Source organism: Rhinolophus sinicus, linkage group LG04 (genome assembly GCF_036562045.2).
Source record: "Rhinolophus sinicus isolate RSC01 linkage group LG04, ASM3656204v1, whole genome shotgun sequence".
Lineage (NCBI taxonomy): Eukaryota > Metazoa > Chordata > Mammalia > Chiroptera > Rhinolophidae > Rhinolophus > Rhinolophus sinicus.
The window spans coordinates 124,986,297-125,008,795 of NC_133754.1; the positions used below are offsets into that span (position 1 = coordinate 124,986,297).

At 38.0% G+C, this 22,499-nt stretch overlaps 2 protein-coding genes across 3 annotated transcripts in view; one reads left to right on the forward strand and one right to left on the reverse strand.

Annotated features, from left to right (window-relative positions):
* Positions 1-22,499, forward strand: part of MLLT3 (MLLT3 super elongation complex subunit) — a 261,128-nt gene that overhangs the window by 122,864 nt on the left and 115,765 nt on the right. The window lies entirely within an intron of this gene.
* LOC109457450 (non-selective voltage-gated ion channel VDAC2) lies at positions 452-1,305 on the reverse strand. Its single transcript, XM_074331578.1, is given in 4 exon segments — positions 452-501; positions 504-627; positions 629-684; positions 687-1,305. Coding segments are annotated over 4 exon segments (849 nt in total).

Here is a 22,499-nt window from a genome sequence, read left to right on the forward strand (position 1 = left end):
AAGTTATGCGAATTGAACTAGTTCAATTTTTCCCTGAAAAATATTTCGCAGTCTTTATTTAAATTTGGTGACATCCACAAATGAATGTTATCTGTGTGACATTTCTAATGTTGATTTTTATACCTTTTATTTCTAAAATACTTTTACTTTTTTTTTTGACAGTTTTCGTAAAGTTCTATTTCATTATTGGTGGGTAACGCATTTAACAGTTAAGTTTATTTAAATAATGTACAGGTAATTGCACAACTATAGCATTGGCAACTAGTTAGGTAACCAATTCAACTGGCAACCAGCTAACAAGTACCTGTTTAAGTATTTAAAATACAGCTCTTTTTTAGATCATTCTTTGTTTAATCACCTTCTTGGAGGGATAAAGGCTTGCTGGTCACACTGGAAATATATTAAGACCAAATCTTCTGATACCCATTCCCAGAGGTTTCTTTCAGCTGGATTAAGCCTCTAACTCCAGGGCAAGGCCAAGTTTGTGGCCTCCAGCATTATGCTCTTCCCACCTACTAGAGCAGACAGGGTAAGCTTCACACCAGGCCTCAGTCTGCATGTAGCGCACTCCAAATGAGAGTTGTTGACATTTGCAGAAATGGAAACAGTGGGATCCGATTGATACTTATTTAACTGCTATGACAAAGCGAGTGCAGTTGGTACCCGATGTCCAGGCAAGGTTTCTGAAGTGGCAAGATTTTCACATACTTTCTGATAAATCCATCCTCCAAATTCTGTTCCACCATTGACATTAGTGTGTAGCTGGAAGTCTCCAGTCCTGTAGCCAGCCCACTGCAAAATTATTCCTGATTTGGAACCATCCGAGGTTACCTGGTACTCAGCAAGCCAGCCCTTATAACCAAAAACAGTGGAACCGTGGATTGCAGGTCCAGCAGAATCAGTGAAGATTGCAACCAAGGTTTTACACTCCCTCTTGTAAGAAGACTTGATTTTACCACTTCTCTTTCCTGTGTTTGGTGAAAAGGTGTTATAAAATGTCAGTTTCAAACCTTGACAAAACACACTTCCTAGTGTGTTATCAGTGTTCCATTTCTCTGTGAAAGTCAAGTCATACTCACATCATTTATATTTGGTCTCCAAGGTCCCAGTAACTTTACCAGTGCCTGTGTTAGGTGAACCAGATGTTGAGAATTCCACACCACTGCATGACTTTGTTTTCACATCCAGTTTTACCAACCCCAGACAGAATCTTTTGTTGAAAATATCTCTGGCAGCTTTGCCAAGGTTAGCATGTGATGGAGGAATACACATTGGCTGTGTGCAGCTCTGTTCATAAGTCGCCATGGCGAGGCCAGGGAAGAGGTGATCTAGGGTTTCCTGAGGGGTTTCTCTGCCGCCTTTCAGCTTGCAGCTATGGCCGCTTGGCTCATTGTGGGTCTGGTTGCAGCTGCCGGGGCTGGAGGTCGAGTGAAGGCTACTTTTACTTTTTAAAAGAATGTTATTCACAGCATCCCAAGCAAGCAAGCTAGAACAGACACTACCACCCATGTCTGATTAAGGAAACTGAGGCACAGAGAAATTGTGACTAACCTGACATATCATAGCTACCCAGTTAGTGGTGACCCAGAATTCCAAGCTCGTGTAGTACCTGAGTTCTCTCGGCTTTGTTCATTTCTCCTTTCTGAGCTGCTTGCTTTGAGTCAAATAGGTTAGGTCTTCTCAGGGGAAGGTCTCAGCTTAGAACCCAGCACTAATTTGGAAAACTTTTGGATTCGTTGAAGGTGCAGACAGGGAATCACCTATTTTCCCCCTTTAAAAAGAAATAACCTATAGGAAAAACAAAACAAAACAAATAGTTTGCTCTCGATGTAAAGAGAGGCCCACAGCAGTAACAACATAATAAGCAACTTAATTAGAGAACTAGTTCTAGTGCTTAAAAGGCACCGTTCACAGTGATCGCCTTGGGGTACAAGTACAAATTTAAAAACTTCCATAAGAAACCTAAAAGCATAAAAAGAGCCAGTAAGACCCCCCCCAAAACAAACAAACAAACAAAAAACCAGTCAGCAGCATTATGTCATATTAGAACGTTAAACTTATAAAGGAGATTATTTTAAGCAGTTCCTTCCAAATTATCCATACCCCTCCATAACTGAAGAGCTCTGTCATGTTAGGAATAACACAAGAGGACGAATTCAGGCCCTGCCAGATGAGGGCAGACCAGGATCTCTTTAATTGAGAGCTTTCAAATTCAAACTGTCATCAGGTCCTGTCAATCTCTTTCTTTGTAAGTCTCTCAAGTTCATTCCCACAGCTGCTGTTCTACTCCCAGCCCTCTCTGGAAAACTCTGAGTTCCTAGAGCTGGAAGTCCCCCTCTGTTGAAGCCAGCCCCTCCCCTCTCCTTTCTCTCCTCTCCTCCTCCCTTCCAGGTGCTTTCACAGACATGGCCTCATTTCTAAATACAACTAGACTGTGAAATAAGGAGTACTCCCTTGTTATGTATGAGGAGAGCTGAGAGGTTACAATGACTTGCCCCAGGTCCTAGCTATTAAGTGGTGGATTTAGAATTTGAGAGCAGGTCGTCTTATTCCCAATCCCATGCCCTTTTCCCCTTGCCATAGAGGTCTGCATCTGCCATCTAACTGTAGTGGTGGTTTGCAGAGGAAGAGGTGTTTGAAGTCATCTTCGCACCTGGGTGTTAGGGCTTTGGAAGATCACGATCCATAGTTTGAGTTGACCCTTGACAGGGTACAGTGGCCCACTCTGCAGTTCAGCAGCCGTACTTCTGGGTTACATTTCTGCCTTACTTTTCAGAGGCATGGGAGCCAATCGGTATGTAGATATTGAGCACCTGTTCTGGGCTGGGTATTACGCTGGGGTACAGTGCTGAGCAAGGCAGAGACAGAACAACTCTTTTCACAGAACTTAACATCCCCTCTCTGTGCAATGAGAGCCAAGGCCGGCGTGTTAACCTCAGCACCCGCGTCAGACAGGAGACTGGAGGTGGCGGAACCAGATGCCATCCCCAGTGTAGCTACTACCAGCGCGGCAAGAATCCCAGGTCCCGGTGGGCTGCGAAGGACTGCCTCATGCCTCGTCATGCTGGAACCACAGCTGCACTCAGCCCTGGGCAGGGCATAGGGCATCTCGTATTGGAATGAGGCTGTGTTCTTCCTGATCGGCCCAGATGATGATTGTACTTCCTGCTTTGGCAATTGTCAGTAGCGGATGAAACTCACCACGGCTGGAATGACACTTCTGCTGCACCCCCCACCCCCACCCCCCAAGGCCTAGATACTTACAGGGTTTACTGATTTGTAGTCTATATGAAACATACAATCATTGCAAATATTTCTACTCTTTAGGATTTTCTTGGTTGCTTTTATGTCCTATTGATTGCTCATCCCATTTTAGGGTAAAAGAGAGCTGGCAAACACAACTCATACCATTAGGACAGTTACACTCAGTGTCTCACTGAAACAGAAGGACTGTACAGCCTGAAAGGACGCTTGCTCCACTCCTCACTTCATGGAAGAAACTGAGTCCTGGGGAGAAGTTATGAGACTCTCCCTGGGCCTATGTCTCGGCCCCTGGGATCCCAGAGCAGATAGGAGAGGAGGGAATTACTAAAGTTGCTTTTTTTTTTCTGTCCAGCTTTATCCTTTTGGTCAGCAGAAAAATATGCTCACGTAAAGGTGATAGGTTGATGGTCAGCTTCAGTTTTGGGTGGCAGAGTATGTTTTTATTTGGGGGGGAGTCTACTTTCAAAGATCTTTAATTGGGGATGTGAGACTGCATCCGTGTTTGCTAGCCAAATGGCACGTAAACTAGAGACTCACTGTTTCACTCTTCTCTCTAAAATACTAACAAACCAAACCAAACCAAACCCGAAAAACAAAGGGCATAAGCAAACTTGTCGAGTTTATTGCTTTCAAAAGGGGGGAAAAAAGCCTTGAAATTTCCTGTCTGACTGATGAAATAAACCTTGAAGTCAACACATTAGACTATTTCATTTTTGTTCCAGTTTTCTCCTGGCAAATAGAAGAATGTAATAAGAAAGGAACCCATGCTTCCAAAACAAATAGGGTCTAAGTCCAAGACATCTAAAGCTTGTGTGGAATCCCTCCGGCATTTACCCCACTGGGCCCCCGGGAAGGGAGGAGACAAACGTCCACATCCCTGTTCTAAGTCAGAGTTGGTTCAGTTAAAGGTGAAACTGTCTGTCAAACTATTTATAGCATGTTTATAGCATGATGGAAAAACGAAAGACTACAGTTTTTAAAGCCTTGCTTTCATTCACAGATAGTAAAGACTTTTGTTTTTAAAGGATAGATTCCTTAACATACTCTACAGTAATTGACGTGAGTTTACACCATGGCATTTGAGCCAATTGATGATTTTTATCATATTTATTATGAACAATTTGTGTTTAAGGTTGAGAACTCAATGAAATGTCAGTCTTTAGGATGAAGATGCCACTTAGTTTTAGATGGTAAGAGAGGGGCTTCAAGATAAGGTATTGTCTTAGAATGTAAATTGTTTTTCATTTTAAATGCCTAGAAGATTGAGTTTCATTGGCGTTTCCTAGGAGTTTCATTCAACCAGGTATGATATGATTAATGGAGTTTCCAGTATAATTCTGTAAACTTTTGTTTAATTTTTGGTGTATAATTATGTGTTGCCATTTACTCTAACATTTATTTCTCCATGAGTTTTGAATTAAAGTGCCATTACTTTTTTGTTTTAAGGATATAAATTCTTTGGCTTTTTTTTTTCCTTTTTGGTACCATTACACAAGTGACTGCTATATAGCATGTTTGCATAATATAATGAAGGAACGTGTGGGTGAGACATGCTGAAGTATATGAGGAACCTTTGCTAGATGACACATTTGACCTTGGGAAATATTCATCAAAGTAAAGTTGCTGTCCCAGAGACTGTGTTTAAAAGTATTTCTCTGATTTGGATCTCTCTAGTAGCTTGTTTGAAAAACAAACCTACTGACTGGCCTCTTCAGTACTTGTAGAAGCTGGCAGAAAATCAAGTGTGTAAATTGCTCAGACCCTAGGTTACTCCCCTGTTTGGTTAGCCTTATTTATCATAAGGCATTTTATCCAGAAAAGTCTTCACCAAATGGAAGCATTAATGTTGGAACAGTCATTTCCTAAATGTTTTTGGATCAAGTAAATTTGGAACAATTGGGAAATTTTTTAGGTTGTATTCTCATGTTTGATATTTAGGAAAATATGCATTAGTGAAATGTGTAGTTTGCTTTAGTAGGACAGTTTTATTGCTAACTGAAATAACACCCTGACGGATAGCTTTACTAATATGCTACCTTCAACCCATCAAAATAAAATATCTATATTTTGGAGGATAACTCAACTTTGGTGGGGCAATAGCCCTCATAATTAGAGTATGCCAAATTCTTGGAAAAGGTAGGTAATGTAAATTTAAAAATTTTTAAATGGGAAAAAAAAGTAATGCAAGTAAAATGCAATTCCCCCCGACCCCCTTCCCCCCAAAAAACAATGTGAAAATGGGAGCTTCCATTTGTGACCCAGGGACCTTGGGCCAGTTTTTTTTTTTTTTTTTTTTTAAACAAATGAGCCACGCACCGTATTTAATCAGCTGTAAATGATATATTTCTGTTCCTGTTGGATTGATTGCTTTTAAGCACGACTCATTTCAATACAGCAGCCTAATAGTAGCAAGTTGTGTGAAAATGTTTAATATATGTTAACGTATTCTCATTTTTCTTAACTGAAGGTGATCTGTGCCTTATTTTTAATGCAAGATCAGAATTTGAAATTGTACCATCAAGTTAATAAAATGCAGAATGGCTTCTAGGAGGGAAGATTTGATGGGTATCTTTGTGAAAATTTAAGACTTGGGACATGATGTGCTTTTTTTAGGTAAATTATAACGGGATATCTGTTTAGCTACCTTCTTTCACATTATAAAAATTTACTGTAGAAAGCATAGCCATTAACAACCAAGTGGTTAGCATTTCGGCTGTGTTTGAATTTCTGCTTTCTAGACTCTTTCCATCAGCACACATTACTTCACCTTGAGCCTAAAGATTGTATAAATCATACTGACGTTTAAAATGCATGAATCAACTCTTAAGGCACAGATTTTGCATTCTTTCTTTTGCTTTTCTCTTGCCATTGCTTCATGATGTCAGCTAGCCTCAAAGCTTTGGCTCGAGGAGTGGCCATTATAACAGGCTCATAGTCCTTTGGTGAATTCATAGAATTAAATTATTCTAGTTCAGCCAGGAGTCTTGGATATTTACTTATGACAATGAAGTCTTCCATTGGTTAGAACATTATTCTTTGTACCTATCAATCATTTAAAAATATTCAAGAAGTCCTAATGGGATGTGGAGTAGAAATATTTAGAGCGTGGTCTTGCAGATAAGTATGATTATTTAAACTGCTTTTCATGGATATTGCCTTCAGAAATAGTTTACAACTGTGGGAGAAAATTGCTCTCCTTAAATTATAGTCATAGGACATTTGGTCTGCTTTTTCCTTGAAGAACTCTTTGGTCAAGTTTCTTGTAGGGCACTACCTTTTTGAGCTAACAGCTAGATCAGAGAGGGGGGCTGTATGTAGGATGAAATCAAATCAGGATGGGATAGAGGCTAAGATGTCCTCAAGGTCTTTGCTGAACGAAGGCAGAGGCTTTGGGAGTAGACTGAGGCTTGTAGTGGATGGGTGAGGGGAGTCATGTACAGGAGCTGATGGACAAGATAGATAGGTCCATTTATAAGCAATACCTTGAAAGTAATTGACGTAGTATAGCGAATATTAATTGTGGATCAGCTAGTCATTGAAAATGAAAGTATCACAGTTGCATTTGAACATTAGTACCCACCCAAACTTAATTTTCAAGGCGTTCTAGTCTTGTAAATTTAGCTAGCATTTAGATTATAAGAGATGCAAACTCTTTACAACTACTCCACCCCCCCACTCCCCCACCCCCCACCCCCGCACCAATATACTCAGTTCATTTAAGTACGTTACTATAAGAGTTCCTGTGTGGTTTTAAGGTGAAGTTACTGAAGAATCTTTTGTTCCAAATCAGTCCAATAATTAAAGAGTTATAGAAATCATGTTGAGGGCCTCAGAATGATATATTACAATTTTAGGAGCCAAGAGACAGAAAAAGATATTCCCAGCCGACACTTGCAAATCAGAAGCAGCTGCAGAAAGGTCAGAGTCCCTGTGTGTCAAGGGGCTGGTTATTTTATCACCAGTGAAGGGAATCAACTGTATTCCGTGTCTCTAGGCATTTGACACTTCTATTGGGCATCATCTCTAGCCTTCTAGGAACAGTCATCCACCAAGAGTGTGACACAATAAGTTCTATTTGTGCAATGACTAGAAAGTGCAGTAGTAATTTGCAAGTTGCACAATAATTATTTCTGTGTTGTGCTTCATTGTTGTACATGGGCCAGGCTTGAGTAACCTATTTTGGTTAAATAGCCTGCATCTACTTTGCTCTCTGAGTTTATTAGCACAATTAGGTTTTTTGTTGTCTTTTGCATTTTTTTTTCTTTTATGGTTTTTGTAGCAGTGACATTATGGGATTACTCTCTTCCTGACAATTCTTCGGGAAAAGATTGAGTATTATCTGGTGGATTAAGCTTGAATTTTGGACCCAGTCCTACTCCTTACTACTAACCAATGAAAAAAGCAACTGTCGTTTAGCCTCTGGTGTTTAGAAAGTTTCTTCTATGCCCATGTCTATATTTTCTTGGCAGGGGTTGCTTCAGCAGTAAAAAGACATACCTCTTCTGTTATTATCACATTAAGAATCGTAAGGTTACTCTGGAACATTTTGTTTTGCTGTTGTTCTTCCTGTTTTGTTTTAAATTACAGTTGGTGAAACTAAATATTATAACAATTTTTGTATTATTTAAATAGTGTTAGAGGGAGAAGACATTTTAGGGGGTGATTGTACATAATCCATTGGTCCTTTCAAAAATAGTGATGTTTTAGAAAGTGATGTAATTTATGGGATAAAGGAAGTAACATTACACAGTGGGTGGAGGAAAAACAGCTGTGTAACTGAAGCAATGAGAAAAAGGGATTAACAGAAGGAGAGTACATTTTTGCTTGGATGAGGGTGAGTGTGTGAGAGATGCTCCAGAACAGTGGCTTCTCACACTTGAGAGCCTGGAAGGCCTGGGATGGCAGGTCGCTGGGGCCCCCTGAGTTTCTGATCCCAAAGGTCTGGGGTGGGAACTCAAAACTGGCATTTCTCACAAGTTTCTCATACCCGTAAGATGATGGGAGCTGTTCTGAAGGGCAGGAGACTATGTTTGAATGTCTCTAACACTTAACTCTCTGTTAGTCCGAAATTTGGGCTACATGAGACCTCTTCTTTGACCGCATTTAGCAGAAGGATGCATAATTGTTGGCAAAATATTCATGTGTTAAGACGAATGTTTAGTAGGAATTTAGCATTTACAAAGTGATTTTCTCATAACTTACCTAATATATTATATTGGAACTGCACAGTGATGCTTTTAATTATTTTATGGATAGAAGAATCTGAGGTAGAAAGGAGTTATGTAACTTGCCTAATGTTGGTTACCCCAGCTAGGAAATGTCAGAGAGGCAGGCAGCGAACACAGATTTGCTGTCTCTAAATCTGGTTTCCTTGTAAAATTCAACTATTAATATAGTGTGTGTGTGTGTGTGTGTGTGTGTGTGTGTGTATCTCTATCTCTATCTATCTCTAATCTGTTTGTGTCTATGTCTATTTCTATAACTATATCATCTATATCTATATGAAAAGATAGGTAGTGGAAGGTACATATAGGTGGGAGACCTTGATACCATTTCTCCTTGACTTTCCAAATATTTCAAATTCCCATAGCCTTGTTCTTTCCTGAATTTCTCTTGAATTCCCTCAGCATCACATTATTGTTTTAAAAGTATTTTTCTTTTATTTCACAAGTAAGAATTTTTGTAGAAAAATGAGAAGGTACAAACAAGCAAAAAGAAGAAAATACTTTTCATCCCAGCATCAAGCACAGAGTACCGGGCATAGAAACCATTAATAAATATCTATTGATTGAATGCCAGGAATTAGCTCCCTGACCTCTGGGTAAATTGCTTAAGTTGTCATATTCCATCTGTAAAAAGGAATGGCTGGCAGGGCTCTTATGCTACTTATTTCCTTCTGTTATGGATTTATTTGACATCAGCGATCTTTCAGGGGACTTGGTGAAAGATGTTAAATAAATCATATCTTTGTTACTATTAAAGAAGAAGTTATTTGAAATTTGCTGTCTTTAAATATCTACTGCTCTTTGTCATAAATAGGAAAGAAAATAACTTTTTGCAATGCATGATATGTGTTTATTTGGGTGGTAGGATTGTGTGTGAGAACAAATGCATTTATTTATAAATAAATTATCATTATAAAATATTAAAAACTTCTTCTTATGATATTTCAAGTTCTGTTGTATAGTTTCCTCCCTTCGTGACCCCAAAATACAGTCAGATGAATTTAGAGATTATCTACCAGCATTTCTTCAAGAACATAGAATAATAAGGAAAAGGAATTAAAAGAGTAGGAAAAAATTATTTGATTGCTTGGTAGTCTTTCTGGTTGATTGTATTTATTCCATGTGTATAATATGGGCAAGTGTATATTAATTCATATGATTTACTTAGTTCATTAGGTGATTACATTGTCATTGTCCAAAAATGTGACTATTTCAAAGAAAAACTAAATTATGTAGTGGTTTCATAATATAGGTCACGGTAGCACACAAGGAGAACAATTTTTATAAAACACAAGCGTATCTGTTGTCCTATGATAAATTTAAATAAAACAGGCTTTATTCCAGATGGGATTACAATGCTTCCAAAATATTTACTAGCACAGTGAATAACTTTTCTTTTTCCTATTGTTTTAGCACTATTTCGTACTTCCCAAATTTTCTTTGGCCAAGTTTGTTATTTCCATTCTATAGGCGGTATGTGTACATAGAAATATGTTCATTCGTTTAGTTAAATCCCCTGTTAGAATGGGTTGGGACTGATGGCTGGACATTCAAATCAACAAGCAAAAAAGTACTCTGGAAGCGTAAATTGCTGGTTTGTTCTCTGTCAATTTTTTTCTTTTTATATAAGTGAACCAGGCTATAGTAGAATTCTACAAAAAATTAACTGAAAGGCTCTTAGCAAAATTCATACTTCTATTAATATTTGATATTGAATAAATCTAGGATTAATTTTTAAAGGATGATATAAGAATAGGATTTTAATGTGTAATTTTGCAGTTAAGGTCCAATAGTTTCATGATAGGAGTGGTTCCCTGTAAACGTTATTTTGAGACTTAGCTCACTTTCATTCAGTTTTATAATTTATCTTTTGGAACTGACTCAGTGAAAGTTATTATGGTCATACTTTAAGAGGAGGAATTTTTCTTCTGATTTACACTGAATGAGTGAACATTAGCTAGCTCTTCAAGTTAGGATCTTAATTATTCTTGTTTGACCTTTGCCTGTAACATTTGGTTTGAGTTGTGTTCTTCTCTTTGACTTTAAGATTCAACCACTGGCAGGAGCCTTATTTAATCTTTCTATTGAGCTGTTTTCATCTCCTTGAATAGGGCATAAACCTATTCATAAACCTATCTTTCATATGGGCAAGCTATTCTGGAATACTGTTAAGATTGAGTGCTTTGTGGCAGGGTGCATTCTATTTAAAAAGTAATGTAATATGTTTCAATGTGATTAAGAACAAGAGTGTTACAAGTGCAAAGTACAGTAAAATCATAACACTCAAGGGCTTTTTACATAATGTGCTATATCTAATGTGCAAACAGTTGACTTAATTTTTTACTTTAGCTTTTTAAAAGCCTGGTGTTTGTCATAAATGCTGCCAGTATGTCCTGATCTTTCATTCCTTAATACTTGAGTTGATACACTACTATATAACTAAGTTGTATCAAGTTCCTGAGGAATCAGATTTCTAGTTTGATTCATATATGTAAAACTGGGTCTTACTCGATAGATTTAATCTGACTTCATAATCAGAATGAAAACAAGAAAATGATAATCTAATTTATAGTATTATTTAAATATGGGGTAGCCTCTATTCAATTGAGTATTCATTTATTTACTGGTCTAAAATAAAAATAAAATCCTCCTCTAATTAAGAAAAAGCCTTTCCCAAGAAACATTTAAAAAAATTCAAGTATGATTTGGAATCTTTGTTGTGTTTCTGTTGTTCTTTTGTTTGTCTCAATTTCCTGCTTGTGGTATAGCAGATATGGTATTTAGCTGATAAGTGTCTCATGCTTAAATGAAGACACTTAAAAAGCAAACTGCACCTGCCTTCAAGTTAGAATAGAAGTAGCATTTATGACTTGTCTTTGGAATAACAGAATTTTTAGTTGTAGAGGCAGCTTCTGAAATGGAAGCTGTCCCCTTATGCGACACAGGAGGTCTGGGGTTAGGGGTTCCGGCATTCTCCAAAGGTCAGATGGCAAGTCTGTGATACTAGAAATGGGGCCAGGACCATGTCTCTTTTTAATTTTTATTTTTTGATGTTCAATATTAGTTTCAGGTGTACATCATAGTAGTTAGACATTTGTAAAGCTTATGAAGTCATCCCATGATAAGTGTGATACCCACCTGGCACCAAACATAGTTATTACAATATTATTACTATGTCCCGTATGCTTTACTTTACATCCCCAAGACTATTTTATGACTACCACATTTGTGCTTCTTAATCCCTTCCCCTTTTTTTCACCAAGTCCCCCAGCCTCCCTCTCACCTGACAACCAGAACCATGTCTCTTGATTCCTTGATATTTTTTCTTTTGCTATACCACAGGATTCAAATTCAGATTACATTTCTGTTTTCTCCTTGTGTGTTTTGTTGCACTATTTCAGTGTTACGGCTTTGTAATACATAACCTCGGAAGCTTTACTTACTTCTTTTCACTCATGTTGCTGATTTGGGCTTCATGAGTCTGAAGGTGGGCTGCCAGTGTGGACCAACTGCTAGTATGTTTAGTGGTGGATTGAGCCGAAAGAGTTCCAAAGTGAAGAATTTTTTTTTTTCATCCATCCCTGCCAAGAATCTATAAGAACCAAAACAAAACTAGCTCCAAGAATGTTTAAAATTGAACCGATTGTAAATGTTTGTATTTAAGTCTTTTTTTCGAAAGGTTTTTGGGAAAGTCCAGAGTAGCTTCTCTAATGGTTATGGATTGTATTTGGCTACCGTTGGATACCTGGATGACTTCTAGTTTCCAAAAAGGGTTTTAAAGCTGTGTAGGGATTATCTCATTTATGCCTTGGGCACAGATGGCATCTTAAAGCTTCCAGGAGCTACATGATGTAGGTAAGCGTTAGCTCCGTTTCGTAACTGAGAGGACAGGACGTGTTATGTGAGTGTCCAGGGTGACATCTGAACCAAGGGGTTTCTTCTCAAAAGCTCTGGCTCTTGACCACTAAGCTCTTCTGCCTCCACACTACACGTTTCTTCTGCTGCCTGTTGCTAAACGAAAGTTTTGAGCGGGTCCTTGGTTTAACTTAACAAAACCCTTTTCCAGTTCTTATAGTGTGCTTCAACACTACACACAGGAATTCTCATACTTGCTGTATTTGGGGTACAGTAATAATTCCTGGTAACATCTTAACCACCAGCCTCCTTCATCCTCCTCTTTCTTCATATTCTGTCTCAATTTTCTTCACTTTTCCATTCTCCTTGGTTTATCTGGAGCCGTAGTCAAGGTGCCTTGTGCATTATTTGGACACCTTCGTTTCTAGTCTCTCTGTTATTCCCAAATAAGTATAAAGCTGCTCGTCATTGGCTCCTAAATTCTTTACCAAAGTCCTCTGTTTTATCTCCTCTTAGAAAACTTATTTCCTTCGTATCTCAAGATTGGAAAGAACCATGAAGAAATAACCTAATTCAGTTACCAGTGGAATGTTTCTCATATCCTCCAGCTTGTACCACAATCTCCCACTAAGCTTGTTCTAGAATCTTTACTAATTAAAATTTTCTTGTCTTCCTCCTTTTGGCAATATCATAGCTGCTTTCTTTAAACAAACTAAAATTAAACCTAATGACTGACTCTCTCTTTGCTTCTTCCTGGTTTTGTTCCCTAAGCTTTCCAGTTTGTGAGTTCCCACCTATAATATTGACTCTTAATAGTTTTTGTGTTTGTTCTCATTTCGCTTTCTTTTGTATGTATACTGTTTTCCCCCTACTGTTTCCTGGAATTCAGAGACCATGAGAAGTACCAGGCAATTAGCACTGCTTTTGGTAATTTTGTAAAAAAAATGACTTCTAAAGAAGAATAAAAGCTCTTTTTTCTCCTGTTACTATCTATTTAGCCAAAAGGCACGCCAGAGCTACAAATCTGACAAATCAACTTAGCTCACTTTGTGGTGAGGATAAGGAGGAAAGAGTAAATCACTACTATATTTAGTAGGAGCAAGCAAAAAAAATCATACTCTGTAAAAGTGGATTTACTTTAATGATATAGGTAAATTTTTATAACATACATTTGAACAGTAGTTTCAGATTTTCTTTTTGCAGTGGCTTAGTTCTTTGTCTACATAATTTTAAGAGACCCTAGTACTAGATCTAAAACTCAGAATTAGTCCTTAGAGTATTTAAATTTTCATTGTTTGTGGCAAACACCCTATTGCTTTTGTAAAAGCAATGCAAACTACATTTCATGGCTAACACACACTGCAAGGGTGTAGGGTTTCCTGAAACAGCTTGCAAACCCTTCCTTAAGAAGGGTGAGGATATAGGATTTTTCCTGGTTTAATTGAGAAGATTGAGAGCTTGTCAGGCTAAACAGGAACCACATTCCTGTGTGCACCACGTATGACAGTTGCCACCATATTACTGTCACCCTCCTTCTGTCTTCATTTGTAATATCTAATGGAGCTTCAGTCAATTAGGAGACTTAGGATTGGCCATCTCTGCGCCAAATGCTAAAACAGAAAAACAAAGCAGAGTCCAAAAGATGCTGAAAAGAAATCTTGTTCTTAACCCTTCCTCTAAAGTTAGAACAGTTTTGATTCCTTTGATTCCTTCCCTGGAAGCATTTGTTTTCCTTAGTGTAAAGGGAATAAAGCAACAATTAAGAAAAGATGGACCATTGACTTATTTTGGACCATTCTCTTTTGGTGTTTCTGTGAAGTTAGGTTGTGGTGGTCTCTTAGGCTGTTGTGGGTTTTGTTTTCTTTAAATGGTAAATGGGTCTGATCTTTGATTTATTATATTTGATTATTTTAGAACACTGCCACTTGTATCACCCTAATGCAGTCGATGGCTCTCTTGTGTATAAAACCATTTCATCATCCTCTACATTGAATACTTAAAGGGCAAGTATTAAAAATGGAATTGCGTGCTATGGAAGAAAGATGGAAGTAACACATTTAAAAGTGGCTTTTATATACTGTGCTCTTATTAAAGAAAAAAAATTTACTTCAGTTGAAAGCTATCCCTTTATTATATATGTTTGATAAAATTGTAGTTTCTGTGTTCTAATATTTTGAATATCATCACTCTTGTACTTATCCTTTCTCTACTGAGCCATGTAATTTTGCTTTCCTTGTAGCATCATTTTCCTCCCGTTGAAGATAGCTTTTCACTTCTGATCTTTGTTTTTCTCAAATTGCACTTAACGCCCACTGTTTTCTTATGGTGGGTGTTTCCAGACTCCTCCTTCTGTATGTATTGTGTGCAGGAACACTGAATTTTCAAGGAACATAATTAAAAAAAAAAAAAGTCTATCACTTAAAATTAGGTTGTACAATTCCCAAGAATTTTATCCATTTAAAAAACCTTCATAATGAAGAATCATAATGAAGATTTTTATAAGTAAATGTATTGCTTTCTTGGGAGTTTGTAGCTTTGGGAGAATTTAAGATTTGGGAAATGAGATGGTGGAATCAATCAGAATAGCCAAATCTGTGTGGATGTTAAATGGTGAATTCAGGATGGAAGAGAAGTAAGCAGGAAGTATTCAGGAGGGAGGAAGTGGCCTTCACCTCAATTAGAGAGTTAAAAACAGGTAAGGGGCTGAGCAGCCCTGGAGGCCAACATCAAGACAGGCTTTCTTTAGGCTGTTTACACATCTTCCTCTGTTAGCAACTTAAATAGTGCTTTCCCCCCTGCCTGACCAACACACGCTCTGCTCCTTTTTTCTCTCAGATCTCAGCTTAAATGTCACCTCCTCAGAGAGGGAATACTAATCTAAAATAAAAAGTTCCCCATTCTTCTCACGTCAGCCTGCTTTATTTTCACGTTAGCACTTATTTTTCAGTACTGTTTTATTTTCATTGTAGCACTTATTACTCAAGGCTTCCTTTCTCCAAATGTTCTTATATGTATGTTCTCCTTCATCTTTCCTCCTCCCCGTCCCTGCCTCCCAACAGCGGACATAAGATCAGTCAGTGCAGGGCCCATGGAGGTGTGTTTATTGCTCTGTCTCTAGTCCCCAGAGTATGACCTGCACCGAGACACAGTGTCTCTGGCTAGACCGTCATCTGCTTGAGAGCAGGACTCCATCTTATGTTTGTTACCCCTACGACTTCAGTGCCTGTTGGATTGAATGAATTAGGCGAAATCTGAGGGGAAAAAATGAATTACTATTTACAGGAAAATAGTATAGTTTTGTAAATGAAGACATTACATGTTTCTTCCCCGCTAAACAAAAAGCAGCACCAGTCTTAGGAAAAGCTGGGCCAAGTGTAAAACTTGGGGTAAAACTGGGTGAGATTTTAATACCAGAGGGGTATCTGAGGATTGTTTACTTCTGTTACCGCCAGAAATCGTGAGGTGATTATTTTAGGAAGTGGGATTCTTCAGTAGCTCTTTATATGCTTTATTAAGTAATAAACAGCCACAAGGAGGAACTGTGTTTCCCATGACCAGCTTTCTGATACACTGGTACACAATAAGATGAAGATACTCCTGCCAAATCCTGGGAGGTTCTTCATTACTTCCCTAGAAGATCATTTTCCATGTAGCTAACGTTGCTTTTCCAGAAGGACCTTCTGAAACATGATAGTCTGAAAAATATTTTGCCCAAGGTTTAACTTAAAAAAAAAAAAAATGATGGTCATCTTTAAGGTAGAAATCGTAAGATTTTTCCATGTGAATAATTCTAAAGAAAAAAGAATTAGGTAGGTCTGTCTCTCGGTTGAACTTTCTCTGAAGATACAATTTTACTATTTCCAATAAAATTAGCCTGGAAATAGATTTCCACTAGGCCAGTCATTTGAAGCAATGCCAGATATTGAGTTATATTGAGGGAACTTAGGGCAAGTTGCTAGAAGTACTATCAATTTTAGTGAAAGATGTAAGCTTGTGGATTTATATTTAATAATTCCCAACAATTCATAACATTACATAGTTTTGGGCAATTTCTGTATTTTGTTGGCTCATTTGTTACATGTTCCTTGAAGAAATGATTATGAAGATGATCTTATTTTAATATTGCAGTTATATTTCCTCAAGATGGAATGTATTGATTTAACTCAGCTAGATGGGCTTTGCTTAACTTTAATGATGTAACTTCCTAGAAAGCTAAGAATGTGCACGTATTTAAAAGTGTTCCCCAATTTTCCCCTTTGGAGGGAGAGGCTAGGGATATTCCAAATCTATAAATAAAGATTCCAAGTTACTAACAAATGAAGGCATTTTTTTTGTATCGTTATTAAGATATTTTTCAATATGGCCAATTTGGAGTCTTGAACTCTTATTCCAAATCTAGGAGTTTTCTGGAAAATTTGAAAATTAATGATCCTTTTTTTATTTGTGTAATCCATTTTTACCCATCTGGTCTTTCTGAATGTGTAGTATGAGGTTCTGTATATAAGTATAAGCTTTATCCATGTTATCTGGGCTTTTCTTCATTATTTTCTGTGTTTCTGCTTATTCTGACCTATCTATTATGCTGCTTTCCTGTTCTATTACTTCTGCTCATCCGCTCTGCTTGCCATCCGGCCTTTCTTTTCTACTGCCGGACTTGCTCCATCTCTTCCTTTGAAGCTCATACCAAAGTTGTATATCATTAATTTAATTCAATTTCACCAATGAGGGACTGTGTTCTGAAATGAGAAGAGGCATGAAATGTAGCCTCAGCTCTTGGAAAGCACAATTAAATAGAGGATGAGGTTTATTAGTGTCAGCTATATTAGGATTAGCTAATGATGCAATGAGAAAAAAGGTTGAATGCAGAAGAAAGAAACTACCATTTCTATTTTGGAGTATTGGCAGAAGGCTCTCCAGAGGAGAAGCTATTGGAGCTGGTCTGTGAGTGGTGAGTCCTGAGGAGAGAGATGGGTGTTCCACACCTGCCTTGTTAGCTAACTGTATCTAGTTTGTTTTTTTAAAACTTTATGAAAGTTAGTTGGACAGTTATCTTGTGTGACCCTAGTTCTTCATTGCATAGGAATCAATTAGGTTTTTAGAATTGCATTTAAAAAATCAACAAGGTAAAAACAGCTCAACAGTATGACTCAGAAGATGTCTGGTGTTATCTTTAATCCTTTTTCAGAAAAATGGGGAGGTGACACCCAGGGGGAAAACATTTTTTGTTGTTTAGAAATATCTGTTTTAGATGAGCTAAATAGAACTAACAGTAGAATTTGTGTGTGTGAATGTGTGTGTGTGTGTGTGTGTGTTTATAAAAACAAAAACAGAATCCAACTGTTGACTTTCGTTTTTCTCATAATGTTGCATGTAACGGCGTGGCTGTGTTCAGCGGCCGTGCGGAGCTCAGATTGCTAGATGTCAGCCCTGGACTTCCAAACACAGAACAGTTGGGGCAGAGACATGGGCCATGCAGCACCCTGTTTCACTATTCATGGGGGCTCTGGTGTGGTGAAACTATAGCAGGAAGGGAAGGAGTCTAAATGCTCAAGGTGGAAGGGACATTTGGCCTAAAGCAGTGGTAACAGCCAGTCTATATATAGAGTTTGCTGTGTTTCCTTCCTGAAGGGCTCTACACAGTAAATAAAGTGAAAGCAATAATTATCAATGGGCAACTGGGCCATGTCCTTAACAGAAGTATTCCGATGGACATAAATCATAGTGTCTAAGCAAACACGCTGGAGAAAGGCTCTGGAGAAGAATCCACCCGCTGTTTTCTTAAGGATTAGGGAGAAACCGGTTGCCTAATGATATATATTTTTTAAAACTTAAATAAGGGTCTTATAGGTCTGTAAGAGTTTCTTCTTTTCTTTCTTTTTTTAATGCTAAAAATGGGCTCTTTTAATTAATTCCATTTACTTACTGTATATGCAATTATTATATAAGCACAAATTCATTCTTCTCTAAGGGGCATTTATTTTTCTATACCAAGCGCAGCTCTTTTTTGAAGTTTTTCTCCTGAAGGAAGAATATTAAAAATTTCAGGTAATAAGTGAGGATTTGACTTATTCCACGTTAACCAAATGATGACTTTTTTCCCCTTTCATGTGTTTTCCTTTCTTGTGTACATTTTTTGCCCAACTTAAACATTAAATAGGTTAATGGTCAATATATAGTTAGCATCATACTACATATTATGTATATAGGTTTACATTGTGCCTATTGTTTTTGCAAAGCTATTTTAGGGGAAAAAACTCAGTTCTTCATTGTTTACAAAAATTTGGGTCTGTCCCTCTCCGGCATGAATTTTGGGTGTTGTGTGATGGTGGACCTGCATGGTATATGCCGTTACTCGGACAGAGAGAGTTTTGAAAATGTCTCCGAGGTAGAGCCTCGGAGTACGTGGATAATAATGTGTGGAAGGAGAGGAGAAGGAACGTGGTATTTATGGCTATATAATATTCGTTTCAAAGTGACATTGGAGATCTTCTGGCATGATTTGTTAACTCTGTTTCTTAAAATGTGGTACTATCAGAATTAGAACTACTACTTAGCATTGGGTACTCAGCTTTCCGGAGAAGACTCATCTAGGGCAACACTTTCTATCACCTGTACTGATTTTTAAACGTTTATGTTGATTGTAGAGAGTTTGAAGAAGAATTCGACGGGCTAATCCCAGCTCATATCTGCTCCTGGAAAGCTAAAGCGCAATGATAATAAATTAGTGAAGGTTGTCATGAATGTTTAAGAAATTTCATTCAACGGCCATTTGTTGAGCACCTATTATTTGGCTCAATGTTAGTGCCTGGAGTTACAGATATGAATAACCGTGGGGTTGCTGACCTCAAGGGGCTCAGTCTAGTGGAGGAGTCTGAGAGGTAAATGCAGGTTATCCACCAGCCTGATACTTAAGTGCTGCTAGAGAAGCCTGGAAGAGGAACCAGGGAGACGTTCTGAAAGAGCGAATATCTGGACTGGATTTTGACAGGAATAAGAGATTCCAATGATTCCTACTGAATTAGTTCTCGTAGTTTAAAGACTGAATATTAATCCTCCCATTTTATTGTCACCTAAAAAAAATGTGATGGCTTTCCAAAGACGAGTATCCCATCATTAATCTGAAACTTGGCCTTTTGTTACATACTAGGTCTTAAGGATTATCTGATTCTTGAACAATTGAGAGGAACAATGGGTTGAAGGGTTTAAGACACTTAGATCTTATAAAGGTGACACGATGGCCAGTGATCACTGCAAAGGGATTTGTAATGAAGAAGTGTTGCTAACTGACAGGAGATCCCAAACATGGTTCTACTAGTTTAAACATAACTGCTATAGGTCTATTGTACTGTCCTACAGGCTAACATGTTTTTTAGTTTTAACTCCTGTTTCTTTTAAAAAACTAGGTTAGTTAGAAACTTATGTTAATGATTCTGGTTATAAGATGCTTGAATAAATAAATAAGCTAACTATTTCCCCTAATTTGAGTTTCTTCAGAATAAAACTGTAAGTTTGTTTTGCATTGCTACTGGTTTTCTGACATGTTTACTGTGTGTAAAATACTGTTTGCGTCTAATTAAGAACACGGTACTCTACAGGCATTGTTCATTGTTATTGACAAAAGTATTCCATTTAAAAGTAATTGAGGTATGTGTTGGTAAACAGCTTCTTATAAAACCAGACTTCTATTGAATATTAATACATAACAGATAATTTCCTTTAGAGGGTGGAAAAAATCTAAGACTATCAACTATAAGATGTGCTCACTAATAGCTGTTTCCTCTAATAGGAGCAATTTGCATGCAGAATAGAGAAAATGAATTACACAAAAGGGTGTATAGCGGAACAGCTATAACTTCTCTGGCATGTACAGCCACCCACAGAATGAACTTCCTTCACATGACCTTGGCATGATTAATCCCAAACAACCAGGACACTGAAACTGCTGTTCTGAAAAAGGGCTCTGCAGCCTGGAAAGGCTGTGGGTGTAATACTAGCTGGGGTGGGTGAGGGGTGTTGGGTGCACTCAGAGGCATTACCCACCCCACCTGTTCAGGGTATTTGAATATTCATGGCAGGTTGGCAGGTGGTCAGTGGATGAAGGACTCATGCCACTCTGAGTCCTTTTGCTTTTTCATATTTTATTAAAGAAACATGTAAGGTCAGGTGAGATGCCTCATTCCTGATTAACTTCTGATGTCAGTTTGAGGAATTGGTTCTCAGGTGGGCCGAAGGGGACAGTTAAGTGTTAAAGTCCTATCTTCAGCGCATCTCTTTGCAGCCATGTCTGTGCTCTTGGAATGTCCAACCAGTTTTCATGCATATCATCGTCGTCGTCTGTATTAGCCTCACACTTCTATTTCCCCACATATATAGTCTCCTTGCATTTTGGCAGCCATGCTGAGAGATGCGTAGATGGTATTCTCTCTTTTAAAGGGAAAGGAAATGGAAGCCGTCTAGAGAATGTGTAATCCAGGACCATGGACCTGAGTCTTCTAATCCAAATCCAGGGGTCTCTACTTGCGTCATCCTTTCTATTTTCATCTGAGAAGTTTACATGACAATTGGGTATTTTGCAGATTAGGTTTTATGCCTCACTTCAGTCACTTATTGAGAATGTACTGTGTTTCCCCGAAAATAAAACCTAGCCTGACACTCAGCTCTAATGCATCTTTTGCAGCAAAAATTAATATAAGACCTGGTCTTATTTTAATATAATATAATATAATATAATATAATATAATATAATATAATAGTGGGTATGATATAATAAAATATAATGGTGGGTATAATATAATATAATATAATATAATATAATATAATATAATATATAATACCGGGTCTTATATTAATTTTTGCTCCAAAAGACGCATTAGGGCTGATGGTCCGGCTAGGTCTTATTTTTGGGGAAACACGGTATGTGTGCCAGGATCTGTGCTTTTACATACATCACTATGTTTAATCCTTACACTGTCCAGAAAAGGAACCCAACGTTCAGAGAGTTGGGGTAACTTTTCAGAGGTCGCCTGTCTAGTCTGAGGTGGGTCCTGGATTGGCACCTGGGTTTGCCTGAGCCCTTGTCCCTCTTTATGTTCCTAAGGTAAATGTTTCTGTTTTTGAGGAATGAAAAGAAATTACAGAGGAGATTCCTGAATATATAGTAATAAGGAACTCTGTTGAGTGTCAAACCAGTGACTGAGGCAGTTAATGCTTTGGAATGGTGAAAGGAGAAGAGAGGATAGGACTCTGTGGTCTGGGAAGGCCTTGTGAAAAAAATGGGATTTGAACTGTCAGAATACTAAGAATAGCATCAAGGTGTGATAGAAGGAGTAACAGCAGGACAGGGCACATTTGGGAAATGCTGGGCATATTTGAGAGGAATTGATGCGTTCGAATGAAGCACAGGAGGGGTTTGGTGGGTGACCCAAGCAGGAAGGCTGGAAAGGTAAGCTGGAGCCCTGCTGCAGAGGGCTTGGGGTATGAGGGTGTGTTGACTTGATGTTCAGCATGTCCATTTTACTTCTTTGTGATGCTACCAAATGCAGTCTTACCTAGAATGATTCCAGTTGGCTTTGTGGCTGATTTTGATTTAATGGAAATTTTAGTGGGATGAAATCATGTTTAGCTTCCTAGGGTGTCTGTCATTTCCCAAGAGCTGGCCTAAGTAGTCTTTCTTAATAGTCTCCTTTCATAAGAAATATAAAAGCCTTGTTGTTTCTCATATACACTTATGATGTGAATAGATCTTAAGTGTTTGTATGTATAGCAGTATTTCAATAAGCATTCTTTTTTTTTAAGGGGAAATAGGGGAGTAACTTCATGGGCACCAATAACATGGGGAGAATCTGGGTTTGGGATTTTCTAAGGAAAGAAGGTGGTCCTGCCACTTTTTGGCATAAAAATCAGGATAGCTCAGAGAAGCGAGGGGTTTAGGGTGGAGTGATTTACATAAAGACTGGACAGTACTTTTGTTAGGAAACTTTCAAGTTTTGGGTCACGAGGAGCTATCCTCAGTTTCCTGAAAGCTTTCGGGCATGGTGATAACAACTGAACTTGTCATTAATGATCATGGTTAAATGTAATAAGCTGCCCCATCAGGGTTTGAATAAATAACTTAGGTATTTGCTTTACAAAGGAAAATTATTATAGGTTCTGGAA